This window comes from Erinaceus europaeus, chromosome 3, assembly GCF_950295315.1.
Source record: "Erinaceus europaeus chromosome 3, mEriEur2.1, whole genome shotgun sequence".
Classification (NCBI taxonomy): Eukaryota; Metazoa; Chordata; class Mammalia; order Eulipotyphla; family Erinaceidae; genus Erinaceus; species Erinaceus europaeus.
The window spans coordinates 69879088-69899108 of NC_080164.1; the positions used below are offsets into that span (position 1 = coordinate 69879088).

General features: G+C 42.1%; 1 protein-coding gene across 2 annotated transcripts; it reads left to right on the forward strand.

The window, feature by feature from the left end:
- Positions 1 to 3811: 3811 nt before the first annotated feature.
- On the forward strand, positions 3812 to 17928 carry CHST10 (carbohydrate sulfotransferase 10). Of its 2 annotated transcripts, none has more exons than XM_060187451.1 (7): positions 3812 to 4125; positions 6199 to 6268; positions 9511 to 9642; positions 10564 to 10655; positions 11266 to 11506; positions 13560 to 13665; positions 15782 to 17928. In XM_060187451.1, the coding sequence occupies exons 3-7, from the start codon at positions 9531 to 9533 to the stop codon at positions 16209 to 16211; spliced, it is 981 nt and encodes a 326-aa protein (XP_060043434.1). In that variant the 5' UTR covers positions 3812 to 4125; positions 6199 to 6268; positions 9511 to 9530; the 3' UTR covers positions 16212 to 17928. The 2 variants fall into 2 exon arrangements, with proteins under 2 accessions (XP_060043434.1, XP_060043433.1); XM_060187450.1 differs by having other exon boundaries at positions 3814 to 4125; positions 15674 to 17928.
- Positions 17929 to 20021: the final 2093 nt, after the last annotated feature.

Genomic DNA, 20021 nt, shown 5'->3' on the forward strand with positions numbered 1-20021 from the left:
CAAACTCAGAAAGTGAAGATTCTTTAAAGATTAGTACAATGTGGCAGGGGAGATAGCATAATGGTTATGCAAAAAGACTTTCATGCCTGAAGCTCCAAATACCCAGGCTTAATCCCCACAGCACCATAAACCAGAGCTGAGCGGTGCTCTGGTCTTGGTCTCCCTCTCTCTTTCTCAAAACAACAACAACAAATAAATACATTTTTAAAAAGATTACTACAATGTGTTATCCAGACCTTATTGATGAACTTCTCACACTTTGTGACATGAAAATTCACCAGCCTGGGGTTTTTTCAATATTGCAAACATTTTTTGATTCTCCAAACCCTTACAGAATGTCTCACAATTACATTTTTTTCTAATGCTAACTACTTAGAATTAAAGGGTTCCCACTTCAGTTGCTAGTCACAAACACTGAGTTCCCAGATCACCCACATCTATCTGCTTTGGTTATAAATTGGGGGACCCCATGATCCTATGCTCCTAGATGATGATAGAAAAACTTATGAAAATTGTCTGCTGTTCCCAATTTATTTTTTTTAATATTTATTTTATTTATTTATTCCCTTTTGTTGCCCTTGTTGTTTTATTGTTGTAGTTATTATTGTTGTTGTCATTGTTGGATAGGACAGAGAGAAATGGAGAGAGGAGGGGAAGACAGAGAGGAGGAGAGAAAGATAGACACCTGCAGACCTGCTTCACCGCTTGTGAAGCGACTCCCCTGCAGGTGGGAATCCTGGGTTCGAACCGGGAGCCTTATGCCAGTCCTTGTGCTTTGCGCCACCTGCGCTTAACCCATTCCGCTACAGCCCGACTCCCCCCAATTAATTTTAAAGCAACTCAGGAGTAGCCAGATGGACGAGATACATATAGTAAATAAGTTAAGGAGGCGGCGCGGGTAAATGCAGGGCCTTCGTGCACCACTCTCTGAGTACCTCAGTGTGCTTAAAAAGAGAAAACTTTCTTTAAAAAAATTTTTTTTTAATTATCTTTATTTATTGGATAGAGACAGCCAGAAATGGAAACAGAAGGAGTGATAGAGAGGAGGAAAGACAGAGAGACACCTACAACACTGCTTCACCACTCACAAATATTATCAGTTGTTTTATGTGAAGGGACAGGCTCAGTTAATTTATTCTGAAAGTAATACCTGCCAAATTCCCAAGTCTATGAACCTACAGTTTTCCAAGTCTTCTTTCAAGTAAAAATGGTGTTTATAAAGAAAAAGCAGATGTTATGAATTTTAAACCGTCTCCCATAAGCTTTGTCTCCATACAGCCATCAGAGTTGATTATGTAGCAGGAGTACATATACTTGCAAACTGTCACTGACATTTGCTGTTTATGTGTTTGTTTTTATTGCAAGTGCTTATTGAAAAGAAGCATAATAGAGTTGACCCTTGAGTAACACAGATTTATTTTTTTGCCTCCAGGGTTATCACTGGGGCTCAATGCTCAGTGGAATCCACTGCTCTTGGAGGCCATTTTGTTTCCCTTGTTGTTATTGCTGTCGTTGTTGTTGGGTAGGGCAGAGAGAAATGGAAAGAGGAGGGGAAGACAGAGGGGAGAGAAAGATAGACACCTGCAGACTTGCTTCACCACTTGTAAAGTGACCGCCCTGCAGGTAGGGAGCCGGGGTTTGAACTGGGATTATTGGTACTGGAGCTTGTGCTTCGCAGCTTCCCGCTGAGCTACTGCCCAGGCCCCAAGTAACACAGTCTTAAAGTACTCCAGGAGTCCACTTATGTAGACTTCTCAAGAAATACAGTTAGCTCTCTGTATCTGTGGGGTCCTCTTACACAGATTTAATCCATTGCAGGTGTTAGATGGTTTAAATCCATGGAAGCTGAACCCTCAGATACAGAGAACTTTGGATAATGGATGTGAGTGTCTACAGCAAGAAGGTCCTGAAATCAAACCCCGTGGATACCCAGGAACAACTGTAATCAAATTTTGGTGGAAGCAGTGTTATTTGGGGGTTTTCAAATATACAGGATATCTGTGCCCACAGTCCACTGTGTTGTTTAAGGGTCAACTGGAATTTGGTTTTGTTACACTGCTTAGATTCATGCTAAGTGCCATAAATTTTATCCATCTTTTGCACTATCAAAGCAAATGTCTAAACAACGAAGATGACAAATAATGCCTATTGTCGTGAAAAGTTTTAAAAGTACCTTGGGATCCTCCAGAGATTCACAGAGCATACTTTAAGAACTGTTATAAACCTCATTAAAGATTAAATACTAATATTTTTGTGAAGATTATGTATTTAAATACAAAGAGGAGCTAAAATAATTTGATATAATAAAGGCTGGGAGATAGTGTAATGATCATACAAAAGACTTTCAGGTCCCAGGTTCAATTTTCAGCACCACCATAAACCAAAATAGCACTGCTCTGGTAAAAAACAAAGCAAAAACATTAAAATAAAGTGAGAAAGTTAGTGATGGCAACTTTTGGAATTAACTTTTTGAAAAAAAATTAAAAGTACTCATTTACCTTAACTGTCAATGTGTTAAGTCTCTGGAGAAAAAAAAAATCTCTTAATTTTTGAATAATATCCTAGGAATGCAATAGGTAATATATAATAATAATGAAAGTGGTTAATATTATTGCAGTATTTACTACTGGTCAAAGAGCTGTGATATATGCCTTAAATGTATTATCTCCATTACTCTTTATAATACCTAAATAATCTCACCAATTTATAAATGAAGAGGGGCACAAAGATATAAAAGAACTTGAAGAGTATATGTAGCATGCTATAACTGGTGAACCCACTAGGTATAATTCCCAGAGCTTGGGCCTTTATGCCCTGCATGCGACTCTATGTTATATGTAAGTTCCAAATTTCCTTGTACTTCTTATGTGGATATGCATATATGTATGCATGTTTCTGTGTGGGTGTATGTCCATTCAAATCGTCAGAAAGAAAGGAAATGTCTCAATTATAATTTCTTGTCAGAGGCTCAGTAAACATCTCAAAGAGACTAAAAGACTAAGCAAACTGTCTTGCCATCTTAAAACAATGTGTTAGTAATCCTGTTAAAAATTAAATTCAGAAAAGATGTGCTCTATTTGCATTATAGTTAACTTATCAAGGAGAAAAACCAAGAGTGAAAGAAAAAGAAAACCTAGTCCCTTAAAATCTTGGCAAAGGCAAGCATAGTGGTTATGCAAAGGTTCCAAAGCCTCAGGTTCAATCCAGGGCACCATCATACGCCGGAGCTGAGCAGTGCTCTGATACAACCAACAAACCTTGAAAAAAAAGAGAGAAAGAAAGAAAGAAAGAAAGAAAGAAAGAAAGAAAGAAAGAAAATCCATGCACAAGTGTAGTGTGTGTACATATCTATTTCACTGCGTTGCTAAACGTAGATCATAGTGAACAAATATTCAGGTTAGATCATAACTAAATGGTTTACATCTTTCAAGGCAATAAAACAGTTGGGGTTGACTTCTCTACTAGGCTTTAAAATCCTAAAGCCTAATCACTTCTGGAGATTAAGAAATTACAGCTCCAAAGGGATGGAGACTGCTCTGCCCCTTTTCAACTGTTACATTCCTGACAGCGGAGAGGGGAGAGGAGAGAGAGAGAGTGTGTGTTTCTGTAAAGAATAGAGTGTTGCTGCCATAGACTGGAAGGTATATAAAATGCAAGTGATTTTTGTCTTTCCTTCAGATTTCTTCTAGTTGTTTTCGCTTTTTTTAAAGTTTCGTTTGTTTTTTCGTTTTCAAACACCACACCTATTTTCTGGGTGGAGTTTGGTATGGACCACCTCTCTGCCTTTTTCTGGGGAGTAATTCATCTTCCAGGGGAGGAGGCTACGCGGACACGCGCGACCTACGGAAGAGTCGCGGCTGCGCCTCCCAGCCCCTCCCCTCGCCCGGCGGGGACGCGCCCGGCGGGGACGCGCGCGGGTCGGCCCGCGCCGCGCGTGGCGGCCTCGCTACCCCCCTCCCGGAGAAGGAGTCGCGCGGCCTCTTCCTTCCGGCTCCGGCGCGCCACCGCCGCCACATCCCGGGCCCGCGGGCCGCGGCGCCAAGCCCTGGGGCGGGGCCGGCCTCCGCGCGCGTGGTCCAGGGCTGGCGCGGCTGTAGGACCCAGCTGGCTCGCACTGCACGGAGGGTGAGCTCGGGGGCGGGCGGACGGGGAAAGTGGGCTTCTCCCACCTGGGACGCAGAGCCTGGCTGCACCCGCAGAGCACGGAGACACGGGCGAACACGCTGTTGTCCGCGAGCTGCTCGCCCCTGGCTAGGGCGGCTTGGGGACCTTTATCGCATTCATTATGCAATAAGGCGGCGTCCTCACTAAGGGATGCAGTGCAGGGTACCGGAGGATCTGTCATTTATGTCTTTTATCCATAACTCAGAATTTGCATTTGTGAGAAAGAAAATGAACCTCTTGGGTTTAAGGAGCATGGAGAGAGAGAGAAAGAGAGAACATGGATAAATGAAGGGGAGAGAGAGAGGGAGAGGGAGGGAGGGAGAGAGGGAGAGGGAGAGAGAGGAAGAAAGAGAGAAAGAGCACGCACAGGGAAGATAGAATATATGCAACCTCTGCTAAGTGCACCCTCCAGCCCATCTCCAGTGGGTGGGGTGCAAGCAGGAGTTGAAACACAGCCTTCCTGACAGATAAGCTGCCCACCCTGTTCACCCTGGGTTCAGCCTGCAATTTGGATAACCTGAGAGGACTGTCATAGTTGGACGTGGCAGAAGATTAGCCAGGTTTTCCAAAAAGCTGTTGGTTTTGTTTTCCAAGTCTGCCTAAGGTAGTGTAGTTAACCAAAGCCCCTGGCAGTATCAGTGGCAGGACTGTCATAAGGGTTGTTATTTTTCTGTCTGAAAGTCTCAAAGTCTGGGGCTTCAGGCCATAGAATGTTGGGTATTCGTCAGTTTTAACTGCCAGGGTGAGAAATCCTTTTCGGCTGCTTTAAAATTAGGTTGCTTAGTTTAAATATTGTCCAGCTCATTTCCAACACTTATTTATTCACTCTTTCTAGTGACAGGATTAAAAAGAAAAAACAAAGAGAGAAACGGTCTTCTCCCTTATTCCTATTCTATTTAGGACACAGTCTATCTTAGACAACAGTTAGAGTTTCAAGATGGAAAGAAAAAAAAAATCTGTTTGCTCTTGGCCCTGAAGAATAGAGTCTCAAACAAACACCTACCAGAAAAAAAATTTTTTTCTTGCTTGGAATGAAAATCAGAATGCATATGAAAAAATCATATGAAAATGAGAAAAGAATCAGTAAATATTTCGGACAATTTGTAATTTTTTTCAGATCAGATTTCAAGTGTTTGAAGAAAAGGTGTGGGAGTGCCAGAAATGCAAACAGGAGAGAAGTGAACAAAGGGCTTGGGAGAGTGCAGAAACTAGAGACTTTTTTTTAGGAGTAGAGGGAAACACAACTAGATTACAACATGCATCCTAGGCAACTTGGGCTATATTGTGTATTAAGTAAGTTGTATGTTTATTTGCTAACTATATCTATGTTCTCTCTAATCCCACAAGTCTGGGTTGTTTCCAATTATTCATTCATGATTTCACATCTGACTAAAAATTTTCAGGTTGATAAAACTAGGAGAAACACAAAATTCAGAAAACATCTTGCATTGGAAGATTTAATCATTTTATATGACGGAGTGCTATATCTTATAACAGGCATAGTAGGCTGGAACTCCAGTGGCAGTCAGCACGCGGTACTTAAGGCATAGTAGGATTTGATCACTTCTGCTACAAAAACATTTATTTTTCATGCTAAGTTACAGGGAAAGGTCTTTTAAACAGTTCTGTTTATTTACCTAGAAATCGAAATATGTGATTTGGGAGGTTGCATGGTGGTTAGAGTACCTGACTTGTAAATATGAGGTCCTGAGCTCTGTAGCCACCGTCACATATGCTAAAGTAATGCTCTGGTTCTTTCTTTCTTCCTCTCGTTTACAAATACATCTTTTAAAAGGAAAGAAATCCAAATATTATCTACCTATTACACCAAATATTATACCATACCTGTTGTATAAAATATAGTTGAATAGTTACAGTGGTTAACTGTTTCCCATATATAAACCAAGTTGTGCTCAAGAAGCTGATCTTACAATTGTTTTTAATTCCCCAAAGGGTACAGTGCTCCTGGAAATGTTCCAAATGGTCTTAATAGCTTTTAATATTGGTTGTTGCTTTTTTAATTTCCCTGTACAGTGACAAGAGAAACCAGGAACCTCAGCAAAGCAAAAAACTGGAAGGAAATGTGGGCCTCAGACCTCAGAAGGTATGGGAAGGGGAACGTAAGCTTACTAGTTATGAGGTACATTGTTTGGTACTCAGAACGCCTCATTTCTTGATTGTATGAAGATTTGGGGAACGTTAGAACTCCTAAGTAGGAGAATGTACATATGAACATTTTTTAAGTGGAATCGCAGCACGCTCTCAAGCTAGGGATTAGATGAGTCATTACTTGTCAAGAGCACTGCCTGGTAGGCATTAAGTTTCATATAGGTGTTTGCTATTTCGTATCATTCTTCTGAGAATATATCAGATAGTTTAACTAGACAGTTAGGACTGGTTTTCATTTTGATAACTGAAGGTGGTCATTCATTCTTAGATGGCAAATGATAACAGAAAAAAGGAAGTTAGATTGAGAGAAACTCTTTCTATGAATTTAAAAATCAGACTGTAATAGGACTATATAATTCATATGCAGTATTTTTTTTTTTTGCCTCCAGGGTTATCACTGGGGCTCAGTGCCTGCACTATGAATCCACTGCTCCTGAAGGCTGTTTTTTCCCTTTTGTTGCCCTGATTGTTTATCATTGTTGTTGTTATTGCTGTTGTTGTTGTTCCATAGGATAGAAATAAATTGAGAGAGAAGGGGAAGAGGGGGAGAGAAAGACACCTGAAGATCTGCTTCACTGTTTGTGAAGCGACCTCCCCTACAGGTGGGGAGCTGGGGGCTTGAACCAGGATCCTTACGCTGGTCTTTGCACTTCATGCCATGTGTGCTTAACCCACTGCTCTACTGCCAAGCCCTGATATGCAGTATTTTACTGGGGTTATAAACTAATAACTTGGTTGACTAGACAGTACATTTTAGTTAAAAAATACACCACAGTTAACTATAGAATGTTCCCCATTGTTCTAGCCTTCTGTCACCAATTTTCCCTTCTCCCTGGTCCTGCCCCCAGGATTACCAGTTCCTTGTGCATTACCAGATTTTAAAATGTTTCCTTTAGTGCTTGTGTAGATTTTGAAAGTATACTTTAAAATCTGACCATCAGGCACAGTTCCCTTTCTCTGGGGTGCATGAGTAATAGAGCCAGAGATCTGGTCATCTGGTCTGCTTCCTACCCACTTCAGAGATGGGGTCTCTTTACTGTGTTGGGGATATTGGAGATTCACGATGCATGTAATCTGAAAGAGAATCATGCTGCAGTTAGTTGGACACACTGCTCTAGAAAAGCCCAGCCTAGAGTATGTATGGATTGACCTGTCAACACCCATGTTCAGTAGGGAAGCAATTACAGAAGCCAGACCTTCCACCTTCTGCATCCCACAATGACCTTGGTCTGTACTCCCAGAGGGTTAAAGAATAGGAAAGCTATCAAGGGAGGGGATGGGATAGGGAGTTCTGGGAATTGTGTGGAGTTGTACCCCTCTTACCCTATGGTTTAGTCAATGTTTCCTTTTCCTTTTTATAAATAATAATAAAAAAAATCTTCTGTTCACCCTCAAAAAAAAAAAATGAAGAAGGAAAAGCCCAGCCTAGCAAATAATGTGTATCTCAGAGGTGTTTCTTCTGTTATTTTAGATACCTAGATGGCATTGTGGTGAAGTGCTTACTTGGGTTTGCTTGTGCCAGATGAGAATACTCTATGCTCTCCCTATGAAAATGAACTTCAAACTGGGGAATAGCCTATGAACTGTTGTGTTTTTTATCTTTGGTCATAATGCCTAAAATCCAGATACTATTACCCCTGTACTCATGTCAAACTCTCCCATTGCTTACAGGAGGAAAACCAGACTTCTGTTATAATTCTAAAAGGTTGTTGAACCACACCTGCTTTGACTTATCTTTCTCCATGGTGCCCTGAAAACTCCAGCTCTAGGGCTCTAGGGCTCTAGGCCTTTAGTTTCCCAAGGTCCCTGGCTTGCTCCTAGCTCCCAGTGGTTCTTGAACCGGAGCTCTGCTTATTCTTAGGTAATCATTCCACCCCTGACTTCTTATCCAGCTCATGCCTCCTTGTAATGAGCTTGTTCTCTTTAGGTGGTATGGTTTGGTCTGAAGAAGCGCAATGTTAAAGGTGAAATACACCTCTCTTATCTTTTTCTCCAAGAATTAACTGAATTGCCTTGTTCGCTATAACAGCTAGAGACCTTGTCATTTGTGGGCAGTGATGGCATGAAACACCCACTTCCAAGGCTCTTTAGAGGTCCATGTAGGAAGTGAATGGAGGTGGAGAGGCTTGACATTCATTTCTGTAATTTTATGCAAGTCTCTAGATGTGATTACCACTTCCCTCTGGGAATTTGCCTGCAACAAAGACTAGAACCTCCTTCTGCCCACTTGCTTCCAGGCCTGGCTGTTGCTGGAGATCAAGAACATTTTATTGTTGTGTTGTTCATTTGTTTGGCAGGGGGCATTGTTTTTGCAGTGCCAGGTCCTCACATATGCACTATTTCACTACTCCAGGCTACCTTCTTACTCAAATAAAGAAAGCAGAAGGAAGGGAGTCCGGCTGTAGCACAGTGGGTTAAGCATAGATGGCAAAAAGCTCAAGAACTGGCGGAAGGATCCTGGTTGGAGCCGGTGGCTCCCCACCTGCAGGGGGGTCGCTTCACAAGCGGTGAAGCAGGTCTGCAGGTATCTTTCTCTCCCCCTCTCTGTCTTCCCCCTCCTCTCTCTATTTCTCTCTGTACTAACAACGATGACATCAACAACTACAACAATAAAACAAGGGCAACAAAAGGAAATAAATATTAAAAAAAAAACAAGGACAACAAAATGGAAAAAAATGGCCTTCAGGAACAGTGGGTTCATAGTGCAGGCACTGAACCCCAGTGATAACCCTGGAGGCAAAAAAAAAACAAGAAAAAAAAAACAAGGAAGAGAGTCCACAGCCCCAGAGCTTCCTCCAGTGTGGTAACGCTCCTACATGCTGCTGGGATTCAAATGCATGGAGGCCCAGGGATATGCTTTGATATTATTCTGGCAAGGAAAAACAAAAAAGAGTCAAGGGACAGTCTGCAAAAGTAAAATCTTATAATGCATTTCAAAACCAGATAGAAATGGGCTGTTTTCACCTAGGAAAGTTGTTAACAAATGATCAGATCAACAATATCACTAATTGAAAATAAGATGTGCAGTTAAATAGTGATTCAAATATTTATTGTATTTTTTTAGAATAAAAAAATTGTATTGATCCTATGAACTGAAATCACCTGTGCTTTCTCTTGTCCCCATATTTTAATTAATTAATGTGTAAGCAACAGGAGCCTTTCACTTGTGTTTTCCAGCAGGAACCACTGAAAGATTGATGTTTGACAACATGCACCACCAGTGGCTTCTGCTGGCCGCATGCTTCTGGGTGATTTTCATGTTTATGGTGGCTAGCAAATTCATCACATTGACCTTCAAAGACCCTGACGGTAGGTAGTCTTCCTCATGGAAAGGGTCTTAGCTTATCCAAATCTTGGTGTGATATTGTTACTGGGCACTAACACAGATGACCTCAGTCACAGAATCAAAGCACTGTGTTGTCAGAAGTGCCCTTAGGGAGTCAGGTGGTAGCACAGCGGGTTAAGCGCACAAGGTGCAAAGTGCAAGGGCCCGTGTAAGGATCCCGCCCCGGCTCCCCACAGGCAGTGAAGCAGGTCTGCAGGTGTCTACCTTCCTCTCTCCCTCTCTGTCTTCCCCATCTCTCTCCATTTCTCTCTCCTATCCAACAATGACGACATCAGTAACAACAACAACAATAATAACTACAACAACAATAAAACAACAAGGGCAACAAAAGGAAAAAAAAAGTAGCCTCAGAAAGTTCATGTCACAATGGTCAATTGAGGAGGCAGATAGGATGGCAGAGTCTTCCCCAGAAACAGGAAGGACAGGCTTTCTTCATTTTTTTTTAAGTGACTTCTTTCTAGTAATGCCACAGGTCAAGACTTTCCTGGAGAGTCAGTCTCTCTCTCTTTCTTTCTCTCTTTCTCTCTCCCTCTCCCTATCCCCCCCTCTCTTCCTTCCTTCCTTTCCTTCTTTCCTTCCCTTCTCTCTCTCTCTCCCTCCCTCTCTCTTCCTCTCCCTTCCTTCCTTTCCTCTTTTCCTTCCTTCCTTCCCTCCCTCCCTCCCTCCTTTCTTTCTTTCTTTCTTTCTTTCTTTCTTTCTTTCTTTCTTTCTTTCTTTCTTTCCTCAAGCATTTGTTGAGGATTCTCCTCCAGCAAGTCTCTTTTATATTTTGTCAAATATCACATGGTATACTTGAGTGGGCCTGTTTCTCATGTCTTCATTTTGCCACATTGATCTTTGCACCTGCTGCCCCACAGAAGACATTCTAATCTCTCTGTCTCTAGTGTACAGCGCCAGACAGGATTTTCTGTTCATGACGGCCATGCCAGATGAAGAGAAACTGCCTGAGGAGAAGCGTTTTTCCGAGGAACTAAAGGTGGGCAAGTAAGATAGAGGGCACTGTCCTCTGAGGAGCAGGGCTGCCTCTTTCTCTTCTTGCCAGTATTGTCTTCTCTCTGGCTTAGTGGGTCCTCTGGGCAACTAGCCTCCTGTCTCTCTCTTTGCTTTCATCACCTAGTTTCCACTTACCATCAATTGTGCTTCAAGTGGCTACTTTTATTACTTCTGCTTATCTTTTTAATTTATAGTTGAGGGATACACTAGTACCACTTGTTTCATGTTCTTCTCTGTGCTGCACACATCATGGGTATTATGTAAAAGTTGATTGGGTTGAAATGCTGATCTTTTGAGAATGAACCTTGCTAGGGGAATTGAGGCTATTTGCAAGGTCAGAAGGAAACCAGAGTTAGCTGGTGTTTCTCTGAACTGTGGTCTAGCAAATTCTTGAGACCTGAATCCAAAGCCCCTGACTGTGAGTCAGAACTCTAGAGCACTGCTGTCTCTGTGAGAGCAGCCCTATGGTTCTGCTTTCTATGTTAATGTCAGGCATTAGGACAGGGAGCAGCAGGACCTCCTGAGTGATGCCTGTCAGGACTCTCTCTTGTGTTCTACTAATGAAATTCTTATGTCTGTTTTTGTCTCATTATTTACAGCCAACTGGGAAAATGCTTTCAGACAGCCAGCTTGTTCAACCTCTTGTCTATTTAGAGCGCCTGGAACTTATCAGAAATGTCTGCAGGGATGAAACCCTAAAGAATCTCTCTCACACTGCAGTCTCCAAGTTTGTCCTGGACCGAATATTTGTCTGTGACAAGCACAAGATTCTTTTTTGTCAGACTCCCAAAGTGGGCAACACCCAGTGGAAGAAAGTGCTGATTGTGTTAAATGGTATGTGTAACTCCCCCCAAGATGTTGGTCAGTGGACATCTCTGTGAATCTGGACAGGGAAGACAGATGAGGACACAGAGCAGGCTAAGAATGGCTGATGAGCCATCTATCAGTTCTCTGTTGTTTTTCCTGTTAGTATTTGCTTTGAAAATTGGTGAGGTTCAGGTGGATACTGATTGTTTCCAAAGGTGTTCAGCTAAGGTCAGGCTAGCTCTGCATGGGGGAATCCCTATCTCAGGAGACCCACCCACCCATGTTGATCCTGTTCTTTTCCTTCATATTCATTGTGTTGTTTCTTAGTAGTCACGAGCAGTGACCAGTTAAATCAGAATTCTGTGGGGGCCAGGTGGTGGCTCACCTGATTTAAGTACACACATTACAGTGCACAAGGACGCAAATTCAAGCCCCTGGTCCCCACCTGCAGGGGGAAAGCTTCATGAGTGGTGAAGCAGGGCTGCAGGTGTCTCTGTCTCTTTCCCTCTCTACCTCCCCGCCCCTCTAAATTTCTCTCTGTCTCTATGCAATAACAAATTTAAAAAAACCTCAGAACTCTGCACTCATTGAACCACCAGGAATCTGCCTTCAGAGCTGACCTCTCTGTAGTGAGAAGCATCCATACCCAGTGCTGAGAGGAAACTGTCAGGTGGACGTAGGGTTCTTCAAGCTTAGATGAAGTCACATGGGTAGACAGAGCATCCATATTGAAAGGATCAGTTTATTTTAGGTAATCTGATGTTTATTTGAGAATAAGTCACTGAAAAGTGACCTCATAGACTACATAATTTGATTACTCACTACTCTTCAGACATCATGTTTGTTTATTTAAATTCTAGCTAACCAAAATTTATTCCATTAAATCCAGCTTCAGAAGGAACAGATCCAGTTGAATGTAGTTGATTCCCTCATTCAGGGTGGTCTGACCAAATCCACAGAGCTGGTTCTTCTGTTTTCTCTATGAGACCCCATGTTCATCCTGCTCACTTTACAGTCCTCTGCAGCAGTCACCGTTAGTGCTACCGTGTTCAAGATAGGAATGAGTATAACAGATACGGCTGTCTCCACAGTTTAGATGACCCAAAAAGAGACAGTCTCTACCAGACTTTGAGTTTAATATAGTAATATTTAGCACAAAGATGGATGGAAAGATTTGTAATGTCTTAGCTGCAGCCTTCTCAGTTGATGATACTTTATTTCCTTTCACTAAAGAAGAGAAAAGAGTAAAAGCCCTGCTCAATTCACCATCCCTGTGATGGATCCCCAGGTTCCATATAGCCCTGCCTTCTCCTGAAATACTCTTTGCCCTCTTCTGCTCCATCTCTAATTCTGTCACGTTGCTCCCCCAAGATGAACGAGGTTTTTCTAGCACCAAGTGCCTTTGCCTCTTGCCAGCCTGGGGTTGCGGTAAGGTTACCGAGGGAGCACAGTAAGCCTAGGGAAGTGGTGCCAGAATGCTTGCCTAGCTTGTGAGAACAAAATAGTATTGTTGGCTTTAGGCTGCAGTGATTACCCCTTATATGTGTGTGTGTGTACAGATAGATAGGTAGATAGATAGATAGATAGATAGATAGATAGACAGACAGACAGACAGACAGGGAAATTGACAGAGAAGTGAGAGAGAGCAAGAGGAAAAAGACCTGCAGTATTGCTTCACCACTCGTGAAACTTCCCTCCTGTAAGTGAGGACCACAAGTTCAAACCCAGGTCCTTGTGCATAGGAATGTGTGCACTGTAGTGAGTATGTCACTGCCCAGACCCACAGTTGTCTTTGAAAATGTCAGATTTAGTCAGCATTGGTGCATTGCCAGGTTGATGTTGCCTGCACTTCTATTCCCCCCCCCCACCTGCCTGTTTCTTGTAGTTGTTCTGTGGATTGCCAGGAACTTTGCTTTACACTCTCTTCCTGCTAACAGAAGCAGATGAGATTTAAAGACCTAACTTGGCCTTTGGGAGTACCTCATAGAGAACATGGATTCCAAGTTAAGAGATGAAGCATGTTTCTTTTGTGGTAGCACTGAGGTGGCTGATATGGCTTTCTCCTTTCTTTACTTGCCAGGAGCTTTCTCTTCCGTTGAAGAAATCCCTGAAAATGTGGTCCATGACCATGAGAAGAATGGCCTCCCTCGACTCTCTTCCTTCAGCGATGCAGAAATTCAGAAGCGGTAGGAGCAGGTTCCTCAGAGGGAAAGGGCACTGTAATAAAATCTAGGCTCAGTTAGGCTCAGATCTAGACTAGGCTCAGATCTAGACTGCTTTGAAGCAGTCTTAAGTTGGAGTCTGTCAGTTTGCATTGTGAGAAGCGATTGAATATATTCCCAGCATTCAGTACATTTAAATTCACAAATTTTATGAAAATTTCAGAATGTTTTCACTATTCTTTAGCCTCACACAACTCATTAGAATGAAGGTTACTTAATTTTCTTAATAGGAATGATTAATTTTTGGTTTGCTTGAGTTTGATTAAGTTTCAGAAGATCTTTACTGAGTATGGCCTGTATTTCACCTCTGGCTATGGTAGTGTGGAGGATTGAACCTGAGACCTTAGAGCCTCAGGCATGAGAGTCTTTCTGCATAACCATTATGCTATCTGTCCTACCGTTATGGCCTGTATTTCATAAGAAAAGGGATTAGGCTGCAGGAAATTACACTTTTCATCTTTTCCCATAGTGTTATACCTCTTCTTTGGTTTCTGGCCCCTGGGGGTGATTGTGTGGCCTAGGAGAAACAGACTTTACAAGGGTAGAGACTGGCATTTTAAAATTTACTTAACTAGTCAGTTGAAAAGATCTCTTTATTAACTGTGACAAGGCTCTGCAAACAGTTTCCTTGGATAAAACACATAAGCATCAAATAAATGCCAAGGCACCAACTGAATGTCAAAATCAGCTTCTTGCCTTTCATTGCCCTGGTTATTCAGTTCTCACAAATTTTACAAAACCTTAGAATGTACATATTGAATGCCAGCTCATAAATCCTTCTCAATAAAGATTGGCTTCTTGCCTGCCTTCCCTTCCCTTCCCTCCCCACCCCTCCCCTCCCCCCATGCCCCTCCCCCTCCCCTCCCCCCATACCCCTCCCCCTCCCTTCCCTTTCTTCCCTTCCTTTTCTTCCCTTCCTTTTCTTCCCTTCCTTTTCTTCCCTTCCTTTTCTTCCCTTCCTTTTCTTCCCTTCCTTTTCTTCCCTTCCCTTCCCTTCCCTTCCCTTCCCTTCCCTTCCCTTCCCTTCCCTTCCCTTCCCTTCCCTTCCCTTCCCTTCCCTTCCTTCTTATAGAGAGGGAGATAGGTAGAGGGCTTGAAAGAAATCATGGTACTGAAGGTTCTCTCAGTGCTCAAATTCACACACATGACAAAGCAGCACACTATCCAAATGAGCTATTTTGCTGGTGCAAGACTGGCCTGTTAACTCTTTAAGCACTTCGCTCTTGGGGCTTTTCTGTGATAAATGAGTTAAGACAGAACGCTGAGAACAGCCTCCGACTTGGAGGAAGCACACACTATTACCACAGTGCCATCTTGTTTCGTCATCATCATTATTAACTACAGGCCCTTCACATAGGCACCACTCCTGGCCGCTCATTGAGGTGCTTTCCTGTCAGCTGCTGCCTCAAGCTTTGCTATCTCACTCTCTCTCTGTCTGTCTGTCTCTCTCCCTCCCTCCTCCCGTTTCTCTTATGACTCCACCCTTTTATTTTTTCCTTCCCCTAAAAATGTTGAATTGAATTTTAAAAGCTATTTTCCTAAAACAATTTTCTCTGACTTCAGCTTCTGCTAACTCATTCAGAGTTCCTACACTTATAATGTTCATAAGCAAAAATTTTAAGGTTCTTGGAGTTTTGAAATATCCAAGTAAAACAAAACAGAGATTAAGTAGTTGTCTTTCAGTGACTTCTTAGGTTTGTGATCCTTGGACAGTTATGGTTTCCAAGCCTCCATTTCCTTACCAGTAAAATGGTTTGTGACAGGATCACCTTTCAAAGGCCGTTGAATGGATTTAAATAAGAGCTGCATGTAGTGCACCCATCATAGGGCTCAGCCTGAGTGAGGAGTTAGGAAATGAATTCTTGAACTGCTACAGGCTGCTGCTCTAGATGCTATTCTTCCCAGCCTCACAATTGTTAATACCAACAACATCAGGTTAACCTCTTCTTTGTTTTTGTTTCCCCCCCCCCAGCCTGAAAACATACTTCAAGTTTTTTATTGTAAGAGATCCTTTTGAAAGACTGATCTCTGCCTTTAAGGATAAGTTTGTTCACAATCCACGCTTTGAACCTTGGTATAGGCATGAAATCGCCCCTGGAATCATCAGGAAATATAGGAGGAACCGGACAGAGACCAGGGGCATTCAGTTTGAAGATTTTGTGCGCTATCTGGGTGATCCAAACCGCAGATGGCTGGACCTTCAGTTTGGGGACCACATCATCCACTGGGTGACATATGTAGAACTGTGTGCACCCTGTGAGATAAAGTACAGTGTTATTGGGCACCATGAAACCCTGGAGGATGATGCCCCTTACATCTTAAAAGAAGCTGGTATAGACCACCTAGTGTCATACCCGATCATCCCCCCAGGTATTACAGTCTATAATAAAACCAAGGTAAAACACTACTTTCTGGGCATCAATAAACGAGACATCCGTCGACTCTATGCACGTTTTGAAGGGGACTTTAAGCTCTTTGGTTATCAGAGACCAGACTTTTTGCTAAATTAATGTGTAGGACTGTGGATTAGAAAAATCTTTGCTAGACTGGAGGCTGAACAGGTGGATCTGAGTACAGAAATAACAGTACATCACACTCCTTCTGAAGACTTTTTGCACTGTCCCATGACCTGTGCATGCTTCGACCATTGAAGCTGGACTCTGACCATCACAATGTATTTTGGACATCAGCTACAGTGAGGATCCTTGCCCCTACCAATGATAGAAGACCTTTGCCCACCTTATAAGGAGAAAAGACTAAACATAAGCAGTCTGACAGACTGATCAGAATAATTATATGACATTGTGAATCATTTATCTCAGTTTCAAAGAGGCAAACACACATACATCTCCTATGGATGTTGGGATGGCCCTGGCTGTCATCAGTGGACTGTAGGCATAGGACACAGCACTTGTGAGAGAGATGGTGAAGTCAATGGCCTGCAAAAGTCATGGGATAATGCAGGAGCATATCTGAGTAATAACACTTCCAACTTTCATCTTGGCGCTGCTATAATCACAGAGGCAAACCATTCCTTCCATGACTGTTTTGATGTGAAATTCAGGGATGACCCAAGGACACTTTTCAGTGGTTCATGTTTTCAGAATACACACTCATATACTGCTAGTCCTATTTCTGACTCTCTGCCTACCAAGTGGTATTCTCATTCAGCTAAAATACGATTTTGGAAAAAGGAGATGTAATCTGGGGAATTGAAGGCATTTTATATTCTTTCCACTTAAGGAATATGGTGGAGGAGGGGTTAAAAGAATATGGTATGGGGGAAAGCAGAGCTGGTTGAGTCCTGTAGTTGATTGAGTCCATCCTGATTATTGCCCACCTTGGTCTTTGTCACATCTGGATAGATACCAGGGTTTTTTCTGCCTTCCTGTTCCACGGCCTTCTTCTGAAGCTGAAGACAAACAGGGACTACATGCCAGCATTTCAGATTCAATGTGTTCTACATATTTCAACTTCTTTCATCTCAGCCAATTATTCATCACTAGATCCATTTCTGATAATGCAATCATCCTGGAATAAATGGCTATAAGACTGATAAGTTCACCAGCAATAAAATCCTGGGCTGAGGCAACCTCCAGTAACATCTTCCAGGGATTGAGGAACAAGCCACAGCTACTATTTCAGATGCCAATCACCAATGAGGGCCATTAAGATATGGGACAGCTTTCCCATGAAAAGTCCCAAGTGCCCAGATCTGCACAGTGCCCAAGAGCCTGCCTTCGCCAGGCAGTCATTACCTTCCCTTTCTCAAATAGCTTCCTGTAAATGTGAAAGTAAAATAAAATAAAACATGTGCCAAACCTGACTTATGCTACAATTACAGGGGAAACTGCTCATACACATGGTCCCTGACTCCTGGGGACAGTGATGAGAAGTATAGGCCTGTTGGGATGGCTGCTGGTGACAGAACTGTAGAAGGGAAAGCAAGACTCAAATGTTGCTGACAGTGATACTGATGCAGGCAGTTAATGTGATAGCCCTTTCACCCGTAGCTTACATGCAAAGAATGTAATGCTTGAACAGTTTTTCTATGAAACTTTAGCAAGGTGTTAATGACAATCATTTCATACCTATGAAGTTAATTTGTTTTCTCTTTACTATTTGAGGTATAACTGTGAATAATGTGTATGAATTTAAAGCTTTAATGTTTTTAATTTAAAATTTTTGTCTCATAAATTAAAGTTTAATCACTTAAGTATCCCCTGCCAGCAATGATATATGTTTTCCTCAGTTTTAGGGAAATCTTCAGCTATTATTCTTTCAAATAAGAAGTTTGTTTGTTGAATTTTTTTATTTTTTATTTTTATCCCATGGTGTAAATTAAGTTTGGAGAATTCATACTATTTATGAATTACTGCCAGTATCAACTCAACTTTCATTATTTGCTTTATTCCTTTATTTCTCCCTATAATGCTCCACCAATTCAGTTTATTCTATTCCATTTGCTCTTATTCTGTACTTTCTGTAAAGATGTTGCCTGAAATCCCCCTGTTGGGTAAGTTTCCAAAACTACCTTTGTTCTTACCTTCCTTACTCTTAGAATCCAAGATCTGAATATTACTCTTCATCTGCAACTGGAGGTAACTCAAAAGTTCTGACTACTTCAGGCTCTGTTTACAGACTCAAGGCATCATTGTGTCATCCCATATTGAGTAAGTCCAGAGCATGGTGATCAAGGATTGCCATCTTGGAAGGTAACTGCAAAACCTACAGATACAGACACTCTAGGAAATAAATACTTTGTGTAGTCCAGCAGAGGGAGGCAAAGATGGCCTCCTCCAAACTACCTCAGCAAACCCTTGCTCTACCCCTCAGTCTAACAGTTTACAAGTACCAAATGATAAGCAGGATTCAAGATGAGAATCTGTTTACCTGTTCTTGCATTCAGAGCAAAGCTGCACCAAAACATGCACAGAAAAATACCTTAATCAACCTAGAAGTATAAACTGCAATAAGGGACAAAAGAATAGTAATCTGTTGGTTGGGATACAGAGAAATGCCCTTGCCAATAAATAATCCAAGGAGGAACAAGAGGCTACAATCAGAAAGATGCCTAAAATATGGAACTTTGCTCTGGTGAACCGGGGAACAGGTTGTACCAAACCCTTGGCATGCCAATCTTTGTATAATTTTACTGCTAAAAGGAGACAAGAAGCCAGCCTATGGAGCAAGTAGAGAACCTGGACAATCATCTTCCAGATGACCTCTGCAACCTTGCTGAGAATAGCACTGATGGGAACTATATTCAGTGTACATCATGGTAGACTCTGAGGGGAAATTCCAATAAGAGAGCTCAACCAGACTAGCCAAAAGAAACTAAACTAGTTGTGTGCTGTCAGTAACAGGCCTGTTCTTCACCAATCCACATCTGATGCTAGTAAGCAAGTGAAACTCTTATAGTAAGAAAGCACCCTTCACCCCCCCCACACACACACCCATGCCCTCTGACTTTAAAAGCTAGCAAGAAGACCACTCTGCATGCTGTTTCCCTTAATGGTTTACAACCTACCCACCTACATCCTGCCAACCCTCTCTGTGTGCTCTGTCACCACCTGGAACTGAGAACCCAGGCTCCTTTTAGACTGGAACTCTTGCCCACTGCTGCTTATTCATTCCTAGGCATTCTTAACCTTGAACAGCCCTGATCATCACTCAGACTTGCTCTAGCAGAGACCTTCCAGACCAAGTCTTCACTGAGCACCAAACATAATGAATGATAAGACAGAGAAAATCACCCACACTGATGAATAATAAATAAAAACGAAAAACACCCAAACGCCACATGTACATGTAAATTTCCTAAAGACTTTAATATTCCTAAGGATGCTCACTGAAATAAGATCAGAAGAAAACTTCAACCATGCCAGAGAAAGTATGAGAAAAGTTCTAAAGGAAATCATAGGACAGAATGCAGTAGCTGGAAAAGAAAACTACAAAGAGGAGGCTTAACAGAAGAAAAAAAGTAAAAATATGGTAAGTTAGCTGGAGGATGAAGGGAAACATCAAAAATGACAAGCAAAGAGTAAAAAGGACTAAAAGAAGTAATATAATAATATAAAATAATAGGTGGCATTATGAGGAATAACATTCACATAGGTATTCTAGATAAGGAGAGAGGCACAGATTTGGTTGTTGTTAGTTTGAGGAGCTGTGACCTCATGCATATTTCACTGTTCCCATGACAGCTTCTTCATTCAGATAGAGAGGGAGAGTTGCTACAACACTGGAGATTCCTCAGGTACCGTGGTGTAAAGAGGTGGTCAAAGCTGGTTTGAAGAACCACAACAGCTCAGAAGGAA

Excerpts from the sequence above, each read along its gene's own strand:
- CHST10 (XM_060187450.1), top strand. The coding sequence starts at position 9,531 with ATGTTTGACAACATGCACCACCAGTGGCTTCTGCTGGCCGCATGCTTC. Across the intron at positions 10,656-11,265 it reads GTTTTTCCGAGGAACTAAAG|TTACAGCCAACTGGGAAAAT; the intron begins GTGGGCAAGTAA and ends TTGTCTCATTAT. Across the intron at positions 11,507-13,559 it reads AGTGCTGATTGTGTTAAATG|GAGCTTTCTCTTCCGTTGAA; the intron begins GTATGTGTAACT and ends TTTACTTGCCAG.